The sequence below is a fragment of the Eptatretus burgeri genome, chromosome 13 (assembly GCF_056783735.1).
Source record: "Eptatretus burgeri isolate ZD-2024b chromosome 13, Ebu_testis_v1, whole genome shotgun sequence".
Classification (NCBI taxonomy): Eukaryota; Metazoa; Chordata; class Myxini; order Myxiniformes; family Myxinidae; genus Eptatretus; species Eptatretus burgeri.
Window position 1 is genome coordinate 66,653,101 of NC_140973.1, and position 27,365 is coordinate 66,680,465.

At 42.9% G+C, this 27,365-nt stretch overlaps 1 protein-coding gene across 2 annotated transcripts in view; it reads right to left on the reverse strand.

Annotated features, from left to right (window-relative positions):
• Positions 1–27,365, reverse strand: part of LOC147014695 (cysteine-rich motor neuron 1 protein-like) — a 62,230-nt gene that overhangs the window by 20,012 nt on the left and 14,853 nt on the right. The window contains exons 2-6 of one of the 2 annotated variants that reach the window (XM_085850667.1): positions 23,671–24,051; positions 21,954–22,151; positions 3,025–3,150; positions 2,183–2,339; positions 1,285–1,406 (exon numbers count right to left, since the gene is read on the reverse strand). In XM_085850667.1, the coding sequence (XP_085706793.1) occupies positions 1,285–1,406; positions 2,183–2,339; positions 3,025–3,150; positions 21,954–22,151; positions 23,671–24,051 (984 nt within the window). The remainder of the gene's footprint in view (positions 1–1,284; positions 1,407–2,182; positions 2,340–3,024; positions 3,151–21,953; positions 22,152–23,670; positions 24,052–27,365) is intronic. The other variant, XM_085850668.1, reaches the window with a different exon arrangement.

The window sequence follows — 27,365 nt, forward strand, 5'->3', positions numbered from 1 at the left end:
CATTTGGTCCGGCTTTATTAGGTCATCCCGGTAGAGATGACCTAATAAGTACAAATTCCTGGTTAAAATAATCAATTCCTCTTGTTACTCTTGTTGTTTTTCAGTAAACAAACGTAAGTATGGTTTTGAATGTTACAGCACTCTCCAGAACCCGTTGATTGCTGCGGTGTTGACTTTTGCACACCCATAAAGATCACATTTATTTTACACAATGGTTTTATCGAGATGGAAACTCTTCTGTCCTGGGACTCTTCTGCTGACCTTTCTGCAAAACTCTGTGCATCAAAAGAACTAGAGAGTTCATAGAACACCTTACCCCATGCAGTCTTGAGAAAAAAGGAAAAGAAAAAAAAAAGGACATGGGTGGGGTGTGTGAGCAGCAAGTTTGATTGGTCGTGATGACATAAAATGCCATACGTTGTCCACGTACTGCTAAATGGAAAGATTTTGAAAGTCTCAAAAAGGTGATTTGTGTTCTATAGTGTTTAAGAATATAATTCAATTGAAGTAAAATAAAGATTTTAAAGGATGTGGAAGAAAAATTTGGAAGTTTTTATTACACCACCTTATTTACCACGTTACAATAGTTCTTCGTGCCTGTTGTTTGTGTCCTTTATGACGTCGCTAAAAACAGTAAGTTTCCTGTTTGGATTGATTTTCAATATTGTTTGACTGCCAGGCAGGAGGAATATTTTTAATTTTAATCTCACTCCTCTCTCTGCGCATGCACGATCGAGACAAATTCACAGCCAAAGTACTGTACTGCTTCACAACAAGTTTGTTTTCTGATTAACGTTCCGATTTGTGTTCAAAATGTAACGTTCCATTGAAATTAAGTTGTTCCTCAATCATAAACTGATGCTTGTGGACGGACGGACGGACAGACAAACAGACAGACAAAGAAAGTGAACCAATTCCTGAACCTCACTTTTCACTTTGCCTACGTGGGGAGCTCCCTGCATTGTGGTGACGTCGTCATCGAGCACTTTTCCACATAGGAGTCAACGGTACACACACCATTGGTGTGGACGATGAATTAGTTTTCTCGTCTGTTTATTTATTTATTCCAAGGCCAAGCAGAATACTACACTGTCCAGGTCACGTTATCCTTACACTGTCTGCGTGTGGTGGTGGGGGCAGGTGGAGATTCAAAATTACTCTCATTTTTGTGTATGTAATATATGGATGGCCACAACATTTGAAAATAATATTCATTTGGCTTAAATGTCACAAAAAATGATTAATCCCAACTACATGCTGGAGCTGCTCAGTCTCATAACTCACATCTGCATTTGCAAAGGGGGCAGCCTTTGGCGCTGGTTATGTAGCCTAAGGGGCAGTGCTTCGAGCAGGTCATGGCTGGACATTTGTGGCAGCGGCATTTATCACACCCATGTCTGTTTCTCCTGCGATTAGAACAAGTCACAAGAAAGGAAAGGACCATTAGGAACATGTCTGCAATCGGATGATATATTTACCGCTCAGGCCTTGGTTTTCTTGGCCCTCGGTAAATGCCAATGAACAGCGATAATTTAAACCTCTACACTTTTACATCACCTGTAAAGTAAAAACTCTTGTGACTGTTTCAAAAAAGAAATTCACATCGACATTTTGAAGACAAAAATAAATAAATACAGATTGGTGCTCATATTGCGGAGGGCACGGTACACATTTAGGGCCCAAACAAGTCTGTTGTTTTTCTTGGATTCCACATTTTAAAACAATATCTCTGATATTTATGAACACGTCCACCACCTTGACCACATTCACACCTGTCGTACAAAAATATGTTAACAAAGCAAATTATTAATTGAACCTTACACAGTGAAGATGATTAAGGATTAAAATAAAACAAACAAAAAAAACTGCACACATCTTTTAGTCTCCTTATGTAGTGGTTTTGTCATCAGTTTTAATGGTTTTTGTTTTATTTTTACAGTTTATCTCGATGTGTGTGCAGGAAGAGAGTGATTGAAGACCAAAATAAAATAAATAATAATTGACTTTCAACTGTCAGCCATGGTGTTTTGTACTTCCTGGCCATCCGTTAAAATAAGGAAACGTTGATGGGATTTTACAGAAATATATGACAATAGAGGCCAGAAAGGGTGCCGTCTTCATGTTGGCACTGCGGAGAAAACAAAGGCACCGTTGAATGCTCACTCTCCCATATGAGACTTACACAAAGCCGTGGAGACAGCGTTTGGAGCAAACCAGAGGCCGACACCTTTTGGACCGCTTGCGGCAACGACAGACCTCGCAGCCATGGGGGCCGAATCGTCGACCATGAGGGCAGACCAATGAACAGCCGGACACGAGTTGTGCGCAAAACTCCTTCCCTGCACACGCACACGTGAATTACGTGCATCGTAAATTAGAACCAATTTATATAGTACGTATGCAAGTTGGTGTAGGCAGGTAAAACTGAGAAGAAGAAAAAAAACCGATAAAAGGAAATTGTGGTTGGAAAATTGAGAAGAGATGGGGTGATGGAGGGAGAGGAATGGGGGGAGGGGGATGAAAGGAGAAAAAGAGAAAGTGAGGGCATTCCGGAGGTCACGGGTTCAAATGTGGCTGAAAGCGTCGGAATTAAGGATTTGGATTCTAAGACTCAAGGATCCCAAGACATTCTCAGGAGAATTGCCATGTGGCTATTGCAAAGCAAGTTAAAAACCCAGCTGGCTCACAAATGACGTGTCAGAGGCAATGTGCCTGCCCCACACCTGGTGTGCACCCACTTTGTGGTCGACTCTTAAATGCGTCAGAGGATAGAGGAATTTGGAGTAGGTGAATGCTACATGCAAAAGGCAGTGTGCCATATTGATCCCCTAAATAAAATAACCCAAAAAACACCAGGTGTTTCATCAGAATTGTGGGTAAAAGTGTGGAGCAAAGGAAGAGCGAAGAAGGAAAGGTGAGACCTTCTCAAGTGATTGATGGTGTGTGCACACGCACACACACACACACACACACACACACACACACACACACACACACACACACACACATCAATATTGAACATACGTTTCTGGCAGGTGCATTTTCGGCAGCCATCAGCATCCAGTGGAAATCCGTAGGGACAGTCGGACGTTGTCAGGTTGCAGGGAGCGGTGACACAGGTGTCTGCCATCACCGTGAAATTTGCTCCTCCTGCGGAACCATCCATGTGTTGAGCATTTGTTGCTGTAGTTGTATCATCACGTACTCCTTTAACACGTGGGGTGACCGGAGGGCTTTACAAGGAACCTCAACGCAGGAGGAGGCCATTGATTCGATTCGGCCCATCAAGCCAACATGTTAATGGTCGACTTTTAAAATTGTATGTGCTGCTTCCTTGCATGGTGCTCAGCATTTAAAAGGATAGAGCATGGACAAACAGCCAAGGGTTGGCAATACGATCGCAGGCTTTGTCGGCCTCCTGTTGAGTCGATGTTCCTTGCAAGGGAACATATTGTTATTATTATTACTCGTGTGTGGTTTGCAGAGGCAGGAGCATCTTTGATTAAACCTGCTTTCTCTGGGAGTGAGGTAACAGGGTGAATGGTTGGTCGTGGGTGTGGGTTAGTGGCGGGAATGGTGGAAGAGGAATGAGGTGAATGCTGATGAACGCAGGTAAGGCACGAATATGTTTCTTAGTTGAGCTTTATATCTACAAAACAACATGGCCGAATTTGTGAAAGAAAATTTGAAGAAGAAGACGTTTAGGGTCACAAATATACAAACATAACCATTTCCGTTTGTTCCATTTATAATACTAGTACGTGCCCGTACGTGCGTGGCCGTGTGTGCAAAAAAAACAAACAAAAAAAAACAAAAAAAAAAAAAAACTTTCAAACCGCATGCCAGAAACAACAACCACACAGGCCGTTCCTTCGCTCTCGCGTGCCCATACGTGCAAACAAATTAAAAAAAAAACTTTCAAACAACCACACAGGCCATTCCTTCGCTCTCATAAACAACTGGATTGGGGCATTGTGTTTAGCTATAAATGCGCATAAGAAATCGAGAAATTATTGGAATACAGTGTCATCACTATACGGAAGTCCGTACGTTGTAACCCATAATGGGGAGCGCGGCTGAGGTTCTCTTCCCCATCGGCCATGCCTACGCAGCAACGTGTCTTGTCATTTGTTTGGTAAATAAATGGCCATAACTTGCGAACCACTTGTCCGATTAATATCAAACCTTGAAAAGGCACATCCTCAGGGCCCCAGCAATATACCTGGCAAGTTTCAATCAGATCGGACCAGTGGTTGTCGAGAAACAGCGGTCACGGTCACACACACACACACACACACACACACACACACACACACACACACACACACACACACACACACACACACACACACACACACACACACACACACACACACACACACACACACACTGCTGGAATTATAGATAGATGATTACGAACCAATTATCAGAGTTTTCTGATACTACCCTTGCAGGAAGACCATTCCATGATGCGGTCACCAACTCTCGGAGTTAACCCTTTGTTGTGTCATAAAATACTCCAAGAATGAAGAATTCAATATTCTCCAACGGTTTTATTCAACCAAACACAGGAACGTAACAAACTTTGCACTGCACACCTCCTGATCTCTGGCCCCGAACTCCTCTCCTCCTCGCCCCTCCAGTGTCCAGTCTATGCATAACACCACATATTCCTCTTTCTTTAACCACATGCATACCGTATCTCAGTGCACAACAATAATATCAATTAACTCGAAGTTGAAATGTAGTAATTGCCACAGGATGGAATAACCCTAAAACAAGACGTAATCAACATGGCAAAAGTTCAAATTAGCTTCCTTTTCTTCTTCTCAAAGGACTTTACATTACATCATCACATGATCATGAGTCCAGACTGGAGGTCTGTGAATTCTGGCATCTCGGTCGACCGGTCCATGTTCAGATGTGTCTTGTGCTGGTGGTGCGGTGATGTCAGGAAGGAGTGGTCACTCAGCATCATCTCAGCAACTCAGCAATTGATTTTTCTAAATGGCAGACATCATCCTCTGAGAAAAGCTTGGTGCTGAAGCAAGCCCATAAGGGATTCATTTGTAGCGCAACAGTCCCTCATGCGTACCGAAGGCAGTGAGGTCGCTGCTGGGCTCATGCACTACAACTTGGTGGTACGCACTGTGCACATCCAATGTGGAGAAAAGTGTGCCCACCTGCAGCTCCACAAACATTCCCTCCATATGCGGAAGAGAATATCCGTCAATCACGACGCTTTATTTGGTTCTCTTAAATCCACGAACAGACGAATCCCTCCGTTTTCCTTCATTGTCACGACAATTGGTGAAACCCACTCTGATAATTCGATTGGCTCAATTACATCCAGTTTAATGAGCTTTTTCAGTTCCTGTGAAACGGCATCTCTCACAGACTAAGGTAAGCGGCGCAGCTTTTGCTGGACCGGAGTCACATTGGGTCACATTTTAACGAGATTAATAAATCCCTTTGCACAACCCAGGGTTGTCACCTGTAACATTTGTGACTGCGGTTTGATTAGCAGTGCTTTAGGTGGTAGAAGTGATGCGACTATTCAGTAGTTGCATGTCAAGTGCAGCAACCAGGTCTCTGCCCAGAATGGCGGTGACGATCCGCACGATATAAAATTCAGCGGGCGCACAGTAGTTCCCGAAAGTCACATCCGCATGCAGGCAACCGTGCACAGGTATCGGATTTCTCAGGTAGCTCACCAGGTGTAGTTTTGGCTCAGTCAATGACACATGATTGGAACATTGCAGGTAGACAGATTTGGGAGGTATCGACACTGCCGAGCCTGTATCTAACATTAGTTCAATGTCCAAGGGCTCTCCCCCGGCAGCAGTAACTTGCTTTATCTTATCAGCATCTCGAGCCCTATTGTCTACCCTCAACACATTCACGTCAGGGACAGAACTTCGTGAACCTGTTTGAAGCCCCGACCTACTTTAGCAAAGAGTCCTCTCTCTTTTTGCAGCTGTTGCACTGGGCGTCCTTTGCTGGGCATCCATAGTAGTTGGCTGTGTGATTTACAGATCCACATCTCTAACACATTTTCCTTTGAGCCGGTGAAGGTCGCCAATCTGAAGTCCCTCTCACAGCGAGTTTGAAGGGTCTCTTACTACTCTGCGAATCCTGTGTCTGAACAGGGTGTATGGCCTGTATGTCACGAGCGGTGCCGAGGCCTATGATCCGAGCCTCCGCCATTGCTGACTCGATCTATCGCGCCATGGTTATATCTTTCTGTAACGTCAGTTCCATTTCTAGCAGTAAACGTTCTCTAATGTGAGGTGAGTGTTTTCTCGACGAGATGGTCCCGGATCATTTCGTCTGCCAGCTCTCCAAACTCGCATGTGACGACCATCTCCCTTAATGAAGCGATATATTGTTCCGCAGACTCGCCATTTTTTTGACCACGTTGACGAAATTTATGTCGTGCTGCCACGATATTAACTCTTGGGACAAAAAAAACTTCCTCAAGGCCGTAAGTGTAGTCTCGTAGCTATTATCAGCTCCCGTTAGTGTACGGAAGAGTCTCTGACCTTCTGTGCCGAAGCAATGTATCGAAAGTGCGTGGTTTCGGACATCAACGAGTGCATTCTCCTGTATCACCAGCACGTAGTTTTCAAAGATACGAGTCCAGGCCGTAAAAGGCATTGAAGGCTTAACCGGGTTTTGCAGAAAGGGTGTCGGTGGATTCAAGTTCAATCTCATCCTCGTAGCCAGTTTGTTGTATCGTAAAGTACTCCAAGAATGAGTAATCCAATATTCTCCAAAGGTTTTATCCAACTGAACATTGGAACATAACGAGCTTTGCACTGCACACCTCCTGACATCTCACCCCAAACTCCTTCTTCCTCATCACACCCTCTAGCATCCAGTCCAGTCGATGCACAACACCACACCCTTTGAACGCTGAGCTCCTTGGACTTTCGGCTTCCCCACCCTGGGCTCGCTGGAGAAAGATCCAGCCGTCCGGGAATATGGAGGTTTGAACAGCGGCCGCTTTGGTACAAAGGGTTAATATACATCAACTTAATAAAATAATGGCCAAAAAAAATGGCAAGCCACGTGACACAAAAAGCAATATAATTAAATATGCACTATTTCAAGTTTGCTATAATTAGTACGATTGCTTATTAACAGATTGCTAATTACTACAACTACTTAATAATTATCAATATTGAAAAGACAAATACTTAAGCTCATCAGAGACAGACAGAGGAATCACTTGTGAATGATTCCTTTATGACGTATAAAGAGTCTGGTGTCCTTTGACTGTTTTTAAAGCCTTTTGTGGTTGCATCCTGTAAATAGCTAAATAACTCAAGTAAATCAACAATTGGTGATTAAAATGAGCTATTTATTCGAAAATGTACAGCAAAAATAATTTCGAATGTAAACATGGTCAGAGTTATAAAATAAGAGGCAGAAGCCATGCTTGTTAATGTTGCATAGCAACCAGTTCTAGTGTCAGCTCCATTGTCTACCAGTAGTGAGCAGATAGCGACTGCACTTGTTTTCATTTACAGACGATTTCTGACGGTTTTGTCATTTTTTTTCCCGGGGCATTGGCTTCGAGTTTCAGCAGTATGCAAAATTTCAACTTTCACCGTCACCTAGAAGGTACTAAACATTTATATCAGTGAGTCCCCCTGTTTGTTTGTCTGTCAGTGAGTCCATCAGTCAGTCGGCGGTTAAGGCCCTGTCACACCTTGACGTTTCAGCCAGCGTATGGCAAGGTATCAAAATGTATGTAAAACGCTGGCATACGCTGAACTATTGAGGGGTTTTTTTTCCAGTTTTGGACGTATTCATAACGAGCTGGATGTATGAATAACGTATTAGTAACGTACACAGAACATTTCGATAACATATAGATAACTTATATCAACGAATGCTGAGCGCGTTGTCGGCGTTCACAACCTATGCCCAACGATAGTCTAACTTATGCATAGCGCGGCAGCATATCGCCGACGATCACGTGGTGTAGCCTAATAAAACGCTGCAGCTCGACTATTCAAATCATAACCGCACTAGACATCGAAGTGTCAAGCCGCTGTCACAGCAGCGTATGCCAACGTATGAAAAATTTGCCGAATACGCTGGCACACGTCGAATACGTTATGGCTAAGTTTTGTATACGTTAAGAGCACGCTGAAGCACGCTGGCATACGTCGTAGTACGCCGAGTACGTCGACAAATTTTTAGCATGTTGAAAATTTTTCGACGTATGCCAGCGTATGACACACGTTCCGCATACGCTGGGCATAAGTTGTAGGCACGTTACGCGAACTTGACACACGTTACTTGTAAGTTACTCATAAGTCGAAACACGTCGAGGTAATGTTTAGCGTCAGTGTTCCAGACTCCCTGTTTTTTATTCGTTTTGGCAAGATATGTTCGTCAGCTTGTATGTTTTTTATTTATTTTTTTGTTTGTCTGTAATCACGTATAAAAAAATTCTGCAGAGCAGAGCACAGTTATCATTGGAAATTTTTGTAACTTCGCATATCAGAGGCCTATAGAGGTCCCTTTCAGTGCATAAAATTTTGAAGGTCAAGGTCAAAGGTCAAGGTCACTGTCGCAAATCAGGGGAGTCGACGAAACCCTTATTTTTTGAGTAATTTTGATCGGATAGTCTTCAAACTTCATGGGAATATAGTTCATGGTCTGGTGCTCAGCTGATTAATTTTTGGTGGCGATTGGCCTTGACCTTCATGGTTAGCGCCTGAGGTCAAACATTTTTGACCCCAAGGTCAAATTTTCAAGTTTTAGGAACCATATCGTGTAGTACCTCAAATTGAACACCTTGATGAGTGCTTTCGAGATATGTCAAGCTTGAGACATTATGACGTCATTTGGTGACGTTATGAGGTAAAAGCATATTTTTCATGGTTACTCTGTAGAACGATTCTCATCGGAATCTCTCGTTGGTAGATATTCCTCAAGGAGTCGCTCCTGGTGGATAGCAGCTCTGTTCACCTCAGTGTGACCTTAAAGAAGTTACACGTGGTCACCTTTTGGCAAGATACGGGTCACCCTGCGGGTGACATTGGTTTATTTTTTTGTTTTTCTTTTCTTCTGCATGACGGTGATGTTGACACTTCGATTTCTAGTGCGGTTACGATTTAAATCGTTGAGCGGCAGCCTATTAATTATATTATATTATAACTGCACTAGAAATCGAAGTGTCAACATCACAGTCATACCGAAGAAAAAAAAAAGTAAAAAAAACCAGGGAGTCTGGAACACTGACGCTAAACATTACCTCGACGTGTTTCGACTTATGAGTAACTTACAAGTAACGTGTGTCGACATGTGTCAATGATCGCGGAACGTGCCTACAACTTATGGCCAGCGTATGCGGAACGTGTGCGTCATATGTCAAAAAATTTCAAGCATGTTAAAATTTGTCGACGAGCTCAGCATACTACGACGTATGCCAGCGTGCTCTTAACGTATACAAAACTTACCCATAACGTAATCGACATGTGCCAGCGTTTTAGACAAATTTTTCATACGTCGGCATACGCTGGCTAAATCGTCAAGGTGTGACAGGGCCTTTAGAAAGAGCTTTATATATTAGATGGAGTTAAGTAAGAGGTGAAAAAGTCTCATGTATGATAAAGGATGGTTCAAATTTGACCTGAATTGTACTAGTGGGCCCGCTGATCCATTGGACCAAATTTTCATTGGTCTTCATAGCATACCTGCCTTCTGTACTGCTTGAGCTTGCCTTTCACCAAGCCCAGATGTGCTTGGGCCAGGGTGGGGATTACACGTTCATCATTATTATTGCCAAATTATACTACTATTATTGTTGTTGATATGATGAGTATTAATTCAAATATGATTTGTTACAACGTTATCATTGTTTTTGTTATTTATTACCTCCACCACGGAAGGTGAAGGAGGTTATTGGGTCACCGAAATAGGTGACCCTTATTGTTGGGTCACCAAAATAGGTGACCCTTATTGTCAGTAATTCTGTGTGTTTGTTTGGATGTTTGTTCATTTGTCATCAGCATAATTGGTAGTAAACGTGGGTGGGTTTTGACCAAACTCCGGTGGTAGGTAAATCTTATGACCTAGTGTTTGGAAATTGTGATGGTTGCTAGGGATGCTTTAGTTCCCTAGCAACAACCGAAAAACCTTCAAAATCGGTACCGTTCACGCGAAATCAATTCCGAAAGCCATTATCCCACGTAGGGTTATGAAATTTGGCACGAATGATCTACAGGTGATGCTCTATCAAATATATTCCGGTTTTTGTGATATATGGAATACTTTACCCGCAGCGCCACCTAAATTAGGGTATGCGTGAAAATTGGCGAAAATCGAAGGCCCCCGAGCGACCAGGTGAGTGCATCGATACGAATTAAACTTTGCAGGTTCATGGTACTCAATGAGTACTACAACTTTGTCTCAGAACATATTAACCGATTTCGGTTAGGTCAGTTCAGTTCAAAGGTCAATTAGTGCAAAAATCGATAATATGCGAGAGCTGGAGGTGCCTTCGCGCCAAATGCTACTCCTCCTAGGGTTATGGTCGGACGGTCATGAAAATTCACAACAATCGTCAGGAATACATTGTGCACAAACGATCGAGCCGGATTTTCGATTTAGATCTTTGTTCACTCACGGCACCCCCTCGAACTTTGGGGATTTCTGATTTCAAACCGCATTTTCGGTACTTTTCATTCAAATGGATACCGAGTAGTTATCATAGATGGAACTGGATGAGGTTTGATATGCATAATCTAAAGGTGATTCCCTATCTGCTATATGACATCCATTTTGATCTATATGTTATAGTTTCCATGCTCGGCGACCCATGTCTGCCTACCGGCTTGTCTGTGTGTGTGTCTGTTTGTGTACAGGATATCTCAAAAAGTTGTGGACGGATTTAGATGAAATTTGGTGGACACATTGGGTGTGACAAGGAAGAATTGATTCAATTTTGGTGAAGATCCAAATCTGAAAATTGAAAAAAGTGATTCTTCACCATTGAGAGATGGGGCCAAAAACGATATCAGTACTGTATGGCATGATATTTCAAAAATGTTTTGGGGCCGATATGTTCTCATGGATCAGGCATTACGCGGTGGAGGTGTGCGCTCTTCCAAGTGCCCTTCTAATTTTGTAATTAGAATGCCATGCCGTGGAAGGACCTATTAAGCTGCTCTACACACATTAACATGGTGTGCACTTAAAACGTGAATTATTCCGGATGATTACCTCCGCACCGAAGGTGGATGGAGGTTATGTTTTCATTCCTGCCTGTCTGTCTGTTTGTTTGTTTGTGAACAAAATATCTCAAAAAAGTTGTGGATGGCTTTGGACGAAATTTTGTGGAGAGCTTGGATATGTGACAAGTACAAAATGATTCGAGTTTTGTGAAGATCGGAATGCGGATCTCGATCCGAGAACTTTTAAAGTGATTTGTCACCACTGAGCGAAAGGCCCAACACGACAGATAGCAGGATGTCTCAAAAAAATTGTCAACGGATTCGGACGAATCTTGGTGGGCAGGTTGGCTATGCAACAAGGAAGAATTGATTCGATTTTGGTGAAGATCCAAATCCGGATCTGGTTCCAAGAATTTTTTAAAAGTGATTCTTCACTATTGAGCAATAGGGCTAAAACGATTTGTAGCACAATATCTCAAAAGGTTAGGGTCGGATTCAGACGAAACTTGGTGGGTGAGTTGGTTCGGTGACAGGAACAAGCCGATTAAATTTTAGTTCAGGTTCGAATCCAGATCCGGCTTATCAGTGGGATACAAAACGTAAACTATTCAGCCTGGCGGAGGGAGGTATGTGCTCTATCGAGTGTCCTTCTAGTTTGGAGTTAATTTGCCAAATCAACTCAGGAGATGATGATAATAATTTTGGTGCATCACATTCCACATCAGAATGCTCCAGTAGAACTCTACAAAAACATGACACACACACACACACACACACACACACACACACACACACACACACACACACACACACACACACACACACACACACACACACACACACACACACACACACACACACACACACACACACACACACACACACACGTAGAAGATAATAATATCAGTTCCCTTGCAAGGAACTTCAATGCAGGAGGATACCATTAAGCCCATCAAAGCTTGTGCTGTGGTTGCCAACCTCTATCTGTTTGTCCGTGCTCTATCCTTTTTGAAATGCTGGGCGTCAAGCAAGAAAGCAACACGTACCATTTTAAAAAAATGTTTGGTATGACTCATCCAGGATTCAAACCACTAACCTTCTAGAGTCAGAGCAGGTGCTCCAACCATAAAACCACTGAGTCTGGTAGCGGAGTACTGCTTCTAGCTGAATCTTTTTTGGGGGAAATTGTCTTCACAGAGTTGGTAATCAATACCCTTAACATAATCACGTATTTCCTGCTTAATACGTGAAATACAAACCAAGACGGCAGTGTCCGAAATCACAAAGAGCGTGGAACATTGATTAGCTCTGAAATTTCTGGTTAATGTGGAGCATCGAACCCTTTTTCGAATTTATAAATGATTTCACATTGTGATTGGTGATTGCCTGGTTCAAGGTTAGTGATAAAAGTCCAGATCAGGTTTGAACCACCGTCGTCATATTTAAATGATTCATCCAAGTGGACAGGAGGGTTATGATGTCACAGATTGAATGTTCATTGTCAATTGAGTCGAAAAACAAAACATTATAAATCATTTACATCAAAATAAACGAAACAACTAATAAAAGGAATGTTGAACTATAAACTTATTTTCCCTCCCAATTTGCCTTCTGTTTGTCATTCCAGTCCTCAGGAAGAGAAGCTTCCCCTTGAAGGCTTTTCACTAATACATGTGCTTGATGAAGCATAAAGCTACCTTGGTGCCCTTTGAGGAGCATTTCATGGGAAAATGCACATTTTTTTTAGGATAGTTTATCTCACAAAGGCAGGTCGGACAAGCTGGGTGCTACCGTGGGACACCGCAAACCCCACGAGTCCCAAAATGAACCATTTTCCTTATGACTAAACCATGGTCTCCGTCCCCCGAGGATCATCGATCGCCCATTTCGCCGAGCAAGGTTACATCGCTCTTCATGCATCACTTTCTCCAGACATTAATCACTCTTTATTTTTCTTTCCCACTTAACTCCTTCTCAGTCTGTTTGCAGCCATTCTTTTATTTAACAGCTTGTTTGTCTGTTCCATATGTGTTCTGCGAATCCCGGTTGGCCTTTTTCACATTCCGATCTAAACCCTTGGCTTATGATTGGGGGATCTCAGGTTCAATGCTCCATATGCTCCATAGTGTCTGTGTAATTTAGGTTAAAGTTTACTGATGTCCTTGTTTGGCATGTGATTTATGCACAAACTCCACCGAGAGCCTTATATTGATGTTAAAACGGGTTTTGTTGAGCTCAAGCGGGATGAATCCCGAAGCAGACATCTGCCTGGTTGTACATTTGTTCAGTATAGGAGGGAATCTATTTATTACATCTGCATTATGCACAAGGAGTGTGGTGGCTAAAATGAGAAAACGACGAGGGGGGATTATAGGAGAGAGGAAGGAGATAAGGGAAGTGTGGGAGGAATGGGGAGAGAAGGGAAATAAGTTCAGGAGACCATGGTTTGGGAATACGGAAACTGGTTCATTTGGGGCTAGTGGGGTTTGTGGTATCCCACGGTAGCACCCAGCTTGTTCAACCTGCCTTTGTGGTTTAAACAATCCTAAAGAAATCCACATTTTCCCATGAAATGCTCCTCAAAGAGCACCAGGGTAGCTTCCTGCTCCATCAAGCACATGCATTAGTAAAAAGTCTTCAAGGAGAAGCTTCTCTTCCTGAGGAGTGAAATGACAAACAAAAGGCAAATTGGGAGGGAAAATAATTTTATCGTTCAACATTCCTTTTATGAGCTGTTTGGTTTATTTTGATGTAAATTATTTATCATGTTTTGTTTTTTCCATTCAAACGAAAATGAACATTCAATCTGCGACATCATAACCCTCTTGTCCACTTGGATGTATCACTTGTACGACGACGGCGGTTCAAACCTGATCTGGACTTTTATCGCTAACCTTGAACCGGCAATTACCAATCACAATGTGCAGTCAATCATTTGTAAATTCGAAAAAGGGTTCGATGCTCCACATTAATCAGAAATTTCATAGCTTTTCAAATTTCACATTAGATAGGCTTAAGAGATTGGGCATGCACTCGCTGGATTGTCAACGCATGAGAGGTGACATGATCCAGGTCTTCAAATTTTTAAACGGCTACGACATCTCTCAACATCATTTATTTGTAAAAGCGAGATAGTAACGTACTGGAGGGTCACGAATGGAAGTATTTTAAGCAGATAAGTAAACTAAACATCAGCAAAGGATTATTTTATCAAAATATCATCACTGATTGGAATGGTCTTTCACAACACGTAGTCAGGGCCCCATCACTGAAGGCCTTTAACACTCTTTAGAATTTAGATCATCACTGGAAATGCATGCAGATCAGCTTGCGCTGACTCTCCCACATGAACTATCAAAAGAATAAATTTCGCAAAAAAAAAAAAACAGAAGAATCCACAGGATCAACCATCCTCTGGTTCCGGATACATTTCTGTGTCTCTGTATTCAACGTTCCACACTCTTTGTGATCTCAGTCACTGCCGTCTTGATAGTCATCCCACGTATTAAGTAGGAAACACTTGATTATAGGTTTGATTACCGACACTGTGAAGACAAGTTCCCTGAAAAAGTGTTAATTTAGGAGTACTCTGCCACCAGACTCGGTAGTTTAAGGTTAGAGCGTTCGCTCTGCATCTGGGTAAAGGAAGGGAAAGGAGTAGGCATGTATGGGATGTATGGGTGGGGATAGGAGTGGCCATCAAAACTCAGCCATATTTGCATATAGAATAGACACATGTCTGGTGTCCTACCTTACTCTCCAGACTCTCTGCCTATGGCATCCAAGGCCAACTCCACACATGGCTTACTGACTTCCTCTCCTCTTGCAGCCATTGCATGCCTCCGAATGGAATCCTTTCATCTCCTCTCTCTGTTAAGGCTAGAGTGCCTCAAGGCAGTGTTCTGGGTCCCATCCTATACCTGATCTTCATGAATGACCTCTCTGACTCTCTGGAAAATCCGCTTTAGTTACTTGCTGATGACTCCACCATCTGCCGTGATATCTCTAATCCTTCAGACAGACAGGCTGCATCCTTTTCCCTCTCTTCAGACGTTGAAAAAAAAAATGACAAGTTGGTCAAGCACTTTGAATATGTCTTTCAATTCTGACAATCTATATCTATCTCTCTCTATATCTCTCTCTATATCTCTCTCTATATCTCTCTCTATATCTCTCTCTATATCTCTCTCTATATCTCTCTCTATCTATCTCTCTCTATCTATCTCTCTCTATCTATCTCTCTCTATCTATCTCTCTCTCTCTATCTCTCTCTCTCTATCTCTCTCTCTCTATATCTCTCTCTCTCTCTCTCTATCTCTCTCTATCTCTCTATATCTCTCTATATCTCTCTCTATCTCTCTCTATCTCTCTCTATCTCTCTCTCTCTCTCTCTCTATCTCTCTCTATCTCTCTCTATCTCTCTCTATCTCTCTCTATCTCTCTCTATCTCTCTCTCTATCTCTCTCTCTATCTCTCTCTCTATCTCTCTCTCTATCTCTCTCTCTATCTCTCTCTCTATCTATCTCTCTCTCTCTCTCTCTCTCTCTCTCTCTCTCTCTCTCTCTCTCTCTCTCTCTCTCTCTCTCTCTCTCTCTCTCTCTCTCTCTCTATCTCCAAAAGGACCATCTGGCAAACCCTCCTATCTCTTTCTTAACAATACTCTTGAGACAGTTCAGTCATTCAAACTCCTGGGTCTCACTTTCCTGTTTGGAATGGCCATGATCTTTCTTGAGCAAATCACATTTCAAAGTTGTCCTCCAAATCCAGCCGCCGTCTGGAAATACTCCGTCATACAAAGTCCTTCCTTGGCACACCTGAACTCCTATCCACCTACAAGGCTTTCATTCGCAGCTTGATGGAGTCCTGCTCTCCCCTCTGGGCTGGCTCCCCTGCCTCACATCTTGCACAGCTTGATGCCGTGGAAACCAATACCTTTAAGATTATTGTAATGTCCTGCAATGAAGCTGAGTCTATGGGCATATCACTTCACCATCGCAGAGAGGTCAGTTGTCTCTTTGTCTTCTACCACCTCTTTTCTGGTCTTACACACTCTGCTCTTTCTGTGCTTTGTCCCCACCCTGGTTTCTGCAGGGCTCTCACAGTTCAGCATCAACCCTCTTCTTGTGAAACTAAGTAAATCCAGGATGACTGCTCACCTCCACTCATTTGTTCCTCTTTTTTTCCCCAACTGTGGAACCAACTTCCACATCCTCTTCAATCTCATTCTTCCCTCAAGTTCTTCAAGACAGCTGTTCATCACCACCTCGGATCGCCCCCAGTCCAAAACGATGATCTTTTCTACCCTTGTTAAACCATCATCCCCCTCCCCCACCTCAATCCCTCCTCCTTCCAAATTTCCAGTTTTCCCTCCTTGGAGTTTCCTTCTGTATCCATCTTGTCTACACCATGCATCCTCTCCTGTCCCCCTATCTCTCCCCCACACCCATTGTTTGTCCAAGTCTCCCTCTATCTTGCCCTTCAACTCTGCTGTTGCTGTCCGATCCTTGTTTCCCCCCTCTTTTCCTTTTTGTTCTGTTACATCATAATCCAGTGTACGAGTTCTTCCACGAGCCTCGACTATGTATACAAAAAATACATGACCAAGTAACATCATCATAAAGGAGAACATTTTATTACCCCAAGCACACGAGGCAAAAACCGGGGTTAAATGATTGGTTCATGTCCGTCTGCCCATCTGTCCGTATTATCAGTGCATGGTCATCAGTTTATGATTGAAGAACAACTTATTTAATTTGAATGTTGTAGTTTGAACGTGAATAGTAAGACAAGTTTGCCGTTTAACCGTACTTTGGCTCTGAATTCGTCCCGACCACACACACGTAGAGAGGAGCGAGATCGAGATAATACGATTCCTCTGTGCTGCCTGCGAGGCAGTTAAACAAAATCAAAAATAATTCCTTAACAGGAAACTTACTATATTAAGGACGTTATAAAGAACACAAACAACAGTCACGAAGAACAATGTAACGTGTTTGATTGGGTGATGTAATAAACCCAGTATTAATTTATTTATACGACTTTAAACTCTTTAAATTGAATTATATACTTGAACACTGTGGAACACAAATCGGCTTTATAATACTTCCAGGAACCATGTTATATATCGATAGAGAGGGCATGGCATGTGAGAGGGTGCAGTATCAGGGTGAAGAAGAGACCGCCACATGGCTGTGGACGGTGCTGATTGACGCCGTTTTCGATGGTGATCAATAAAGCCTCCGTCTCCTAAACTAACCCCACCGCCGTCTTATTTCAGTGTGTAAGGGTGATGTATGCATAAGACTGCTTCAGTAGCGCTAAACTTCTGGATTTTTTTTGTAAGGATTTTAATATTCAACAAGTCTGGAGACGGCGATGGTTCACGAGCAATGTACACGGTTCGCCTTTTTTTATTTTTACCTTCGAGGGGACGCCACGGGCAAACTGGCGGGAATCGGGAAAAACGTAAATGATGAAAGTTGTAGTACTCGAAGAGCACTACTTGCATACCAACTTTCATTCGAAACAGTTGAAAACCCTAGGAGATCGATGCCCAATTTATTGATTTTTTTGACATTTTCTAAGTTCGTGACCTTGTGACGAAAATGAAAAATCGAGTTCCGTTGGGCTATGCAGGTGCCATTGGGCTAACCAAATACCGAAACCCCTGCCAGATTCAACAAACCCCCTCGGAGAAGATGTAACTTGAAAGCGGCTAGCCCCTAAAAACATGTTTTTGGGCGTGGCTCCAACCATAATTGGCGCAGCATGCCCATTCTACGGAAAACACAACTCGATCATGATATAAACCTCGCACCCTAATTTTATCAAGATCTGATCAAAACCCACGGAGCTCTGCTCGGGAGACACACACACACACACACACACACACACACACACACACACACACACACACACACACACACACACACACACACACACACACACACACACACACACACACACACACACACACACACACACACACACACACACACACACACGCACACACACACACCCATAACGAATATAGTGGTCACTTACTGACTCGTGAACCAATATTATTATAATTGAAGTATATGTACCTGAACACTGAGGAGAATATCATGTCCTATGAACTCTATAGTTACCTCCGCCACCGAAGGTGAAGGTTATGTTTTTCACCCCTCTCTGTCTGTTTGTTTGTTTGTGTGCAGGAAATCTCAAAAAGTTGTGGACGGATTCTGATGAAATTTTGTGCACAGGTTCGTATCAGTGTGACGAGGACAGATTAATTCGATTTTGGTGAAGATCCGGAACCGGATCTGGATATGAGAATTATTTAATTTTCAAAGTGATTCTTCATCATTGAGAGATTGGGCCAAAAACGATATAGTTCTGTACAGCATGATATTTCAAATATGTATTGGGCCTGAGATGTTCTCGTAGATCAGGCATTACGCGGCGGAGGTGTGTGCTCTACCGAGTGCCCTTCTAGTTTTAACTGTTTTTCTTTCATAATGAAAGAAAGAAATTTTTAAATAACTAAACTATTTGGTCTTCCATTTGATTGTTTTATGGAGATATGCAAGTTCAAGTAAGGTTGTGAACAACTTGATAATATTGTTGGGCTGCTCAAACAGTTACAATTGGATTACTGTTTAAAAACCTGCAGTGAAAACGAAGCAAAGTTGAATTAAATCGTGAAATCTAATGAGACATTTCAAAATGGCGGGTATTATCTAAACAACGAAGGTCCCAAATCGAGACCTAATGATATCATCATGGTTTTTTAAGACCCCGGGGAGACACATGCAACACATAAGGGTTCCCTCGTGTAGTTATATCTGCAGAAATTTCGTTTAGCTGAATTACCTCTCCCCTTGTATCAGTGGACAAGGAAGTGTGTTGTGTTTGTGCAGCAGACAAGGAAGGCTGACGGGGCTTGAACTCAGGACCCTAGGATCCCAATGTAATTTTTCTCTTTCTTAATTCCCTCTCTTCTTATCTCATTCTTATCTCCCTACCCATCTCTCTCAACCCCTCCCTTTCTCTCCGCACCTCTACATCCAGACACGCTTTGCAACACAAAACATTACAACTCATTGCAAATCCAATCAAGTGCATCATAAAGTGAATCATAAAGCTGGGTGGACCGGGATTGTGAATTTCTTCTACAATCAAGAAACAGCAGAGCAAAGCGTCGCAGATTGGTGGGCTTGGTCGTGGGCTCCATTGCAGAACCATGGGCTCGACAAATGAGCACCGCGTGGCGACAGGAACGCACCACTGGGGAGGTGGCACCCACAAAGCTCAAGCCGTGGTGATCAGCGGGCCCCAGAACCACGTCTCTCCCCGATGAACTTTATAAGCCTGAGAATTAAAGGACTCAGGGTTGGTACGAGTCTGAGGGAAATCTGAGAGTCAAGGCTGAACCTACTCAACCTTGCAGAAGGAGAACGAGCCTCTGTAAGAGCACACGGGCTGGTGCTGCGGTGCAGAGATTTGATAAGTCACGGAGTTTTCCTGGACTTGCCGGCCAACACACTGACTCACACTTGTCTTTCTCTGGCTATCCCTACTTCTAATTTTGTTCACTTGGAATGCACGAGAGTATTCAACGATGACACCCTCGACTTGTTCAGGGCTGGGTTACTGTCTCGCATTCACTCTGTCCTATCGTACCACGAACATTCACCTGCACTTCTCCCCACATGGTGCAGCACATCATTTAACCCCTCTTTTCTCTCCTCCTCCCTGTTTCAAGTTGGGACCAACATAAGCCCGTAGGCTTGCGTCGGTTGAGCGAGGAGTCACCAACATACCCCACCTTCATCTTCTCTCTCTGTCTATCACCCTTCCTTTTCTCATTTCCTGGAGTGTACGAGAGGCCTACGTGTGTAGAAACATGCTAACATTACTGACTTAGTAGGCTAGTGTGGTTAGGAGGTAAGATCTTTCTCTTGTGAACTGTTTGCCTGTGTACAGGTGTAATTTTGATCTTTATAAATTGTTTCCAAACTGCTCAATCACCTTTTCTCCATCGGTTATACCATAGTGTGTTCTCATGACAGGGAGTTCTGCCTCGCCATTCCGTTATGGTTAGTAGTTAGCTAATCTCCCGCTTACGCTATCGCTTGGCCATTTTGATTGACAGCAGTGGGGACGTTGAGAGCACGTTTCCCCATCTGGGAGGTTTAATTTGCCGGAAAGATCAAGCGGAGTTAGACGCCGGACCATGCCTGAATTAAACGTCCGAGATGGAGTCCGTGGCTGCCTAGCAACCCGTCGTGCCGTGGAGTTATATGCGGCTCGTCGGCTTCGGTGTCACTGGCTTGGAAGTGGGTCTAAGTGCTCCCCTCGAGACCGCGCGGTCCCCGAACCCAAAACAAAAAATATCATGGCCTTCTTGATCGTACTCCGGTCATCGTAAGCGGCTCCAGTCAGGTGACATATATTGTGCAGAGCTTTATCAGGCTTATTCCAAACAAATATTGGAAGGTCAGTCTCCACCGAGAAGCAGACCTACAAGCCTAAGACAGGTGTTCGATTGCAAAGTACAATCCTGATTCAATTTGAGAAATATTGACCAGTAATTATCAAATTGACAAGAGCAAGCGATGAATAAGGTGAAATGGCTCGTGCTCCGATCACCAGGCAGAAAAAACTAGCCAACTTGGGACCTGACCAGGCCATGAAGTTATCCATACAAGCACACATGCATTAATTTATCAAACCATGACGACAGGAAGCTCAATCTAACTCTAACATCCTGGACATTATGCCTGGTATTGGCTTCATGGTTCGGATGGTGGGCTTGCGATCTGAGGACCCCGAGTTCAAATCCCCCTTGGCTGTTGAATTGGTGGTGATGGTCGTATGGCAGCTTAGCTGCCGGGGTAGCTATCATTTCTTGAAGCGCGACTGTGTCGCTGATGCAGTGCCCCTCTACCAGTACACACACTGGAACTGGTACCCATTTTGCCGACCTCGGAAGGATGACAGGCTGAGTCAACCCCCTGGTGTATTAATTCAGCGGCTGACGGGGCTTGAACTCAGGACCCTAGGATCCCAAACCGCCACCCGAACCACTGAGCCAACACCAGGCTGATGGCTGTTGAACTAATACCAGGTAGGGTTGACTCTGCCTGTCATCCTTCCGAGGTCGGCAAAATGAGTGCCAGCTTGCTGGTATCCTGTGTCGGAGTGGCCACCCGTCCAGGATTGCGCCCAACAGCCAAGGAGACTTCTTTGGCAGCACCAATGCTCTGCACAGAGTATGGTCCCAATGGATGGATGGATGGATCCTGGACATTATGGAAAGTTATAATAGTATAGATAGAGATATTTATCAGTTTATTAGAACACATGGAAAACATTTCCCAAGGATGCTTGAACTTCCTAGAATCTGGGGATACAGATTTCTGAGCACTTGCTTCATAGTTGCATCTGTTGGTAATGCTTTGCCTGACAAATCATTTATTTTAATTATCATAGTTTAATTTGGTTTTGAAGAGAAATGCCCTTAAGCAAGTACAAGGAGTTAGAATAGTTTTGTTTACATCTTTGTTATGCGTAACATGCTGCACGATGCACACCTGTTGCATTGGCTCACATCGAAATGGCAGTTTTTAATTGCTTAAAATCAAAGTCATCTCAAAAGGAAGTTCAACTCTGGATGCAGATAATTCTCAGACCAGGCTGAAATAGGTTACAAAGCTATGGAGTTGCGTTGCACGCCACTTTTACACCGATCCTGCACACTCTCATGCCATCACTCACCCCGGCAGCGTGGGCAGCACTCTCCGGGCAGGCGTGCAGGTCGATCGCAGCGTTGCGCGCACGCCGGCACCGTGCAGTGTGCACGACCCGACACGCAACGGCACACCGTGCAGCGGTCTGCTCGCCAGCGTGCACCCTCTCCTCGCAGCTTCCCCCGAGCGAAGCAACCTGCGGGCTCCCCCCCGGGCTCCAGCGGTGCTGGGGAATTGTGACAAGGGAGGGGGGGGGGGGTTCTCTTCCTTCCTCATCGGCAACTTCATTCCGAGTGGGATAAATAACACTCAAGATTCCTTACATTGGGCAAAATTGGTGGCATTGTGACATCACAACAGCAAATGTTGCAAGATGCAAACTCGAATTTCAAAGCAGACACTTAATTGCTTCATTCCCTTCAATTTAAATTCACATTGTTGCATTCAAAAAAAAAAAACCCACCTGTAGGCCCTGAATGTTACTTTTACCTGCGATACACACTGTAATTGTGCCTGAAAATAATATGGCTTTGATAAACTATCAAATTGCATTGGAGAATAGTTTAGATGAACTTTCCAGTAGGGCCAGGCAACAAGGTGACGTCTATTTATTACGTATGCATGGAGGGAGTAAAATGAGAGAGGGGAGTCAAGGGGGAGATGTTAAGTGGTATGGGTGGGGGTTATGGGGATATGGCACCTGGGAGGGAAGGGAAGAGGCATATCCAGAGTATTCCGGATTGGAGGGCAGTTGCAGGAGGAAGGGAAGGGCAATAATTCCTCCATATTTGCTTGCGTAATAAATATATGACTCTTCGCCACCAAACACATGAACTCGATATTTAATAAATCTCTTCTTTTTTTATTTTTATTTAAAATATCTTCAACTGTTTAGTAAAGCCTAATTACAATTATTAAAAAGAAAGCTGCAAAAAATACTATGATGCTTCGTTATTCTTCAATGTAATGCAGAAGAGCAAAATTGGTGGCATTGTGACGTCACAACAGCAAATGATGATGTGACCTGCCCAATTCGTTTTCGATTCGAACATAGTGCACAGCGTGGATCGCTCTCTTCACACTGCATTTCTGGTTTATGGTGGGATTTTTCTTCAAGAAACAATGTGAAATGAAATTGCAATGAGTGTTCTGATGAAGGCCTTCCTAATCGTTCACTGCAGAAGCCACGTTCGCTTCACTAAATCTAATGGAGCTCATCCCGTGAACGAACGAAAGCAATGCGACCAAAGTCATTTGCTCAAAGGAAAAGGAGGGGATAAAAAGGCCGAGGAAGCGAAATAAATAATTCACAATACAGATGGGACGTGACGATGGCCGAAAGACATTTGATGGTGGAAATGATAATGGCTGATTGGAATGAAGAATCGTGCAATCATTACGCAAGCGACGCTATTGCAAAGCTGCAGCTCTCGGACGTGCTGGGCTGGAGTGCTGGGATATGGTGCGTTGGTTCTTGAGGGTGGGAAAAAAAGGTCCTCAAGATGGAGCTTTCATTTCCCCCAAACTCTGTGCCACTGTGGGTTTTTTTTAAGCAATTTCAAAAGACTAGCGAAGCGAGGCAGATTGGAATTTGCTCAGGACAAACCGAAACCTTGAAAAGCGGGCTCCCGACCCCGCTTGATGTTTCATCCGCATCAGAATTCCCAGCACCCCACGCTAGTGAAACGGTGAGAGATCCAAGGCCTGCCAGCATCGACCTCCATGCATCGCATCTCGGTCCTTACCGGTGCGACGGAACCCTTTGCGAGAGAGTTGTCCCAAGTCACCCCGCCGTTCCGAGCGCGGCCGTTCTAGCACGCTAGTGTTCTCCGAATAGCGCGAAGTGCGCGTCCGTTTGCGATACGCACCCGTGCGACACTCATACGCGTCACAGCAGTTGCCTGGCTCGCCCGTTGCCATAGAAACCCGCAAGGCTTTGGAGCCAGAGGGGCAAAGAGCAGGGGGGCAGGTGGCCTGAGGTCGGCATGCGCAGCGGCTGGGCAGAGGGCAGCATTCACCCTGCGGGACGAGACCTTCGATGAGGTCTGAGTGGCGTGGGCAGGGAGCGGAAAACCGTACAGCACAGCGGGCTTGTGAGCAGTCTTTCTGGCTCGACGTGGATGACTCTGTGGAAGGGTAAAAGGAGAGGGTAGTGGGAAGGAATTAAAACTGGTATTACAAATCAATGTTTTTAGGGGTTTTTTTCCTCTCCAAATTCCTTTCAACCTTATACTGATGTTACTCTGACAAAGATGTGTCTTTGGTTGAAAAGATAGATTAACTAAACAATTCCCTCAGAGATAGGCATTCTACCTTGTAATCATAGACTATAAAGTAGACTCGTTAAAACAAATATTGTTAAAACAAAAACGTTAAAACAAATTAACTTCTTAAAGATGGATAACGAATGAGAGGAATAGAGAGTAAAAGTGATGAAAAAGAAGAAAAAGCAAGAATTTGAGTGATTAAAGAGAATTGTGAAAAAAAAAATTGGAAAGAAGTGTGAAAGGAACAAAGAACAAAGATGTCGGGAAGAACCCCGACAGATTTCAGCAGTTACTCCCCAGGCTGTTAGTCCACAACTTTTTGAGATACGATATATATTGTTTTTGCTCGTATCTTTCAATTCTAGTAATGTGGCTTATGTTGACCTTTTGACCTAAAAATTAATTGTGATTGAATTCAGTGTCCTGATATGCAAATTCTCTTCAAATTTCATTTCAACCAGATGAAAATTGAGGATTTTAGAAATCCCACCTAAGTTGTTGACCTTTTTGCCGATGATGACCTCGCTAAACTTTGTTGCTTGACCATCGCAGGGATGGTGCCTACATTCTGCAAAAGTTTCAGAATGATCAGCTGAGTGGTTTGGGCTGTCGGCAAGGGGACAGACAAACACACAAACAAGAAAGATGTCATGCATAGCACGATACTTGCAAAATCCATAAAACAAATTTAACTTGAACAAATAATTGGTGGTTGAATTCAATGACAAAATACACAAATCCTTTTAAAATTTCAAGACAAATGGATGAAAATTGACAATTTTAGAAATGACTGTTGATGTTTTGGCCTATGTTAACCTTTTGGCTTAAGTTGACCTCAAAAATACTTCTTCATTGAATTCAGTGACCTGATATGCAAATCCTCTTCAAATTTCAAGTGAATCGGATGAAAATTGAGGATTTTAGAAATCTAAGTTAAGTTGTTTACCTTTGGCCTGTTTTTAGAAATCCCACCGGGTTCTTCCTGTCCTGAAATCTATCTATCCGGGTTCTTCCCGACATCTTTGTTCTTTGTTCCTTTCACACTTCTTTCCAAGTTGGCCGATGTTGACCTCAAAAATAATTGGCTGGTTGAATTCAGTGATCTGAAATATAAATCCTCTTCAAATTTCAAGTTAATTGGACGAAAAATGAGGATTTTAGAAATCTCACCTAAGTTGTTGACCTTTGGCCTATGTTGACCTGTTGGCCGATGTTGACCTCAAAAATAATTCGTGGTGGAATTCAATGACCAAATATGCAATTCCTCTTAAAATTTCAAATCAATCAGATGAAAAGTGAGGATTTTAGAAATCGAAGCTCAGTTGTTGACCTTTGGCCTATGTTGACCTTTTGGCCTATGTTGACCTAAAAATAATTTGTGGTTGAATTCACTAACTTGATATGCAAATCCTCTTCAAATTTCAAGTCAATGGGATGAAAATTAAGGATTTTAGAAATTCCACCGAAGTTGTTGACCTTTGGCCTGTGCTGACCTTTTGGTCTATGTTGACCAAAGAATAATTGAGTGCTTGAATTCAGTGATCTGAAATATAAATTCTCTTCAAATTTTAAGTCAATCGGATGAAAATTGAGGATTTTAGAAATCTCACCTAAGTTGTTGACCTTTAGCCTATGTTGACCTTTTGACCTATGTTGACCTCAAAAATAATTGGTGGTTAAATTCACTAAGCTGAAATATAAATCCTCTTCAAATTTCAATTCAATGGGATGAAAATTGACAATTTTAGAAATTCGGCCTATGTTGACCTTTTGACCTCAAAAATAATTGGTGGTTCAATTCATTGACCTAATATGAAAATCCTGTTCAAATTTCAAGTCAATCAGAAGAAAATTGAGGATTTTAGAAATCCAAGCTAAGTTGTTGTTCCTTGGGCGATGTTGACCTTTTGGCCTATGTTGACCTCAAAAATAATTGGTGATTGAATTCAATGACCAAATATGCAACTCGTATTCAAATTTAAATTCAATCAGATGAAAATCAACAATTTTAGAAATTTGGCCTTTGTTGATCTTTTGACCTATGTTGACCTCAAAAATAATTGGTGGTTGAATTCAGTGACCAGATATGCTAATCCTGTTCAAGTTTCTAGTCAATCAGATGAAAATTGAGGGTTTTAGAAATTCGACAAATTTGTTGACCTTTTGACCTCAAAAACAATGGGTTTTTTGCTGATGACGAACTCTACCAGATGGTAAAGCTTCGTGAAGATCGGTTTAAAATTGTGACCTGGAGGCAATTGGCATACAAACAAACAGACAAATATACAAACAGACAGACGGACAGAATAACGCACAAGACCAACCAATATCCTTGAAAATTTTTCGCAAGTAACAATCTAACAGAACAGATCAACATACTTAGCAAAAAAATTTTTTGACAAGTATCAAACAGACAGGGGTGAAAACATAACCTCAGTCCACCTTTGGTGGTGGAGGTAAATAAATTAATGAATAAATAACAATAGGAAAATTTTACATTTTCTCAAAATTCCTTTAAACAGCTGAGGTGGCATGTTGGGAGTACTGATGGGATCTCAGCTTCATGATCCCATATATACAATACATCACCGTATGTAGTACACAAATGTTCGTGTAGCCCATGTTGAAGTACAATGATGTCTCCTGATGTCCTTGTGCTGCCTGTGATTTTTGAACAAGTTCTTCCGTGAGTCAAACATTAATGTCATCAGAGTGACCCGGCAGGTACCAAGAGCAGAAACGCTCTCAGGGCATCGTCCATAAATTAAGATCATTGAATAATCCAATGCAGGAAGAACTCAAAGTATACTTTTACCGAATATTCCCCTCGTTTGAAGTCGCTCCAATAGAGTCACCAGCAAGCCAAACACCACAACCTTTTTCATTCGGTTAGAGGAATTTTGATGGTGCTTCTTTTTCATAGGTAGCATTTCAATGCCCCTCTAAATTTGCCCCGAGGGCATTAAGCTTCTTCTTCTTCTTCTTCTTCTTCTTCTTCTTCTTCTTCTTCTTCTTCTTCTTTCGGCTGCTCCCTTTCGGGGTCGCCACAGCGGATCATCCGTATGATCCGCATAGTGATTTGGCACATGTTTTACGCCGGATGCCCTTCCTGACGCAACCCTGGTCGCCTCTTACGACACAGGGATATGGTACACCTATTTTAACCGGGGTAT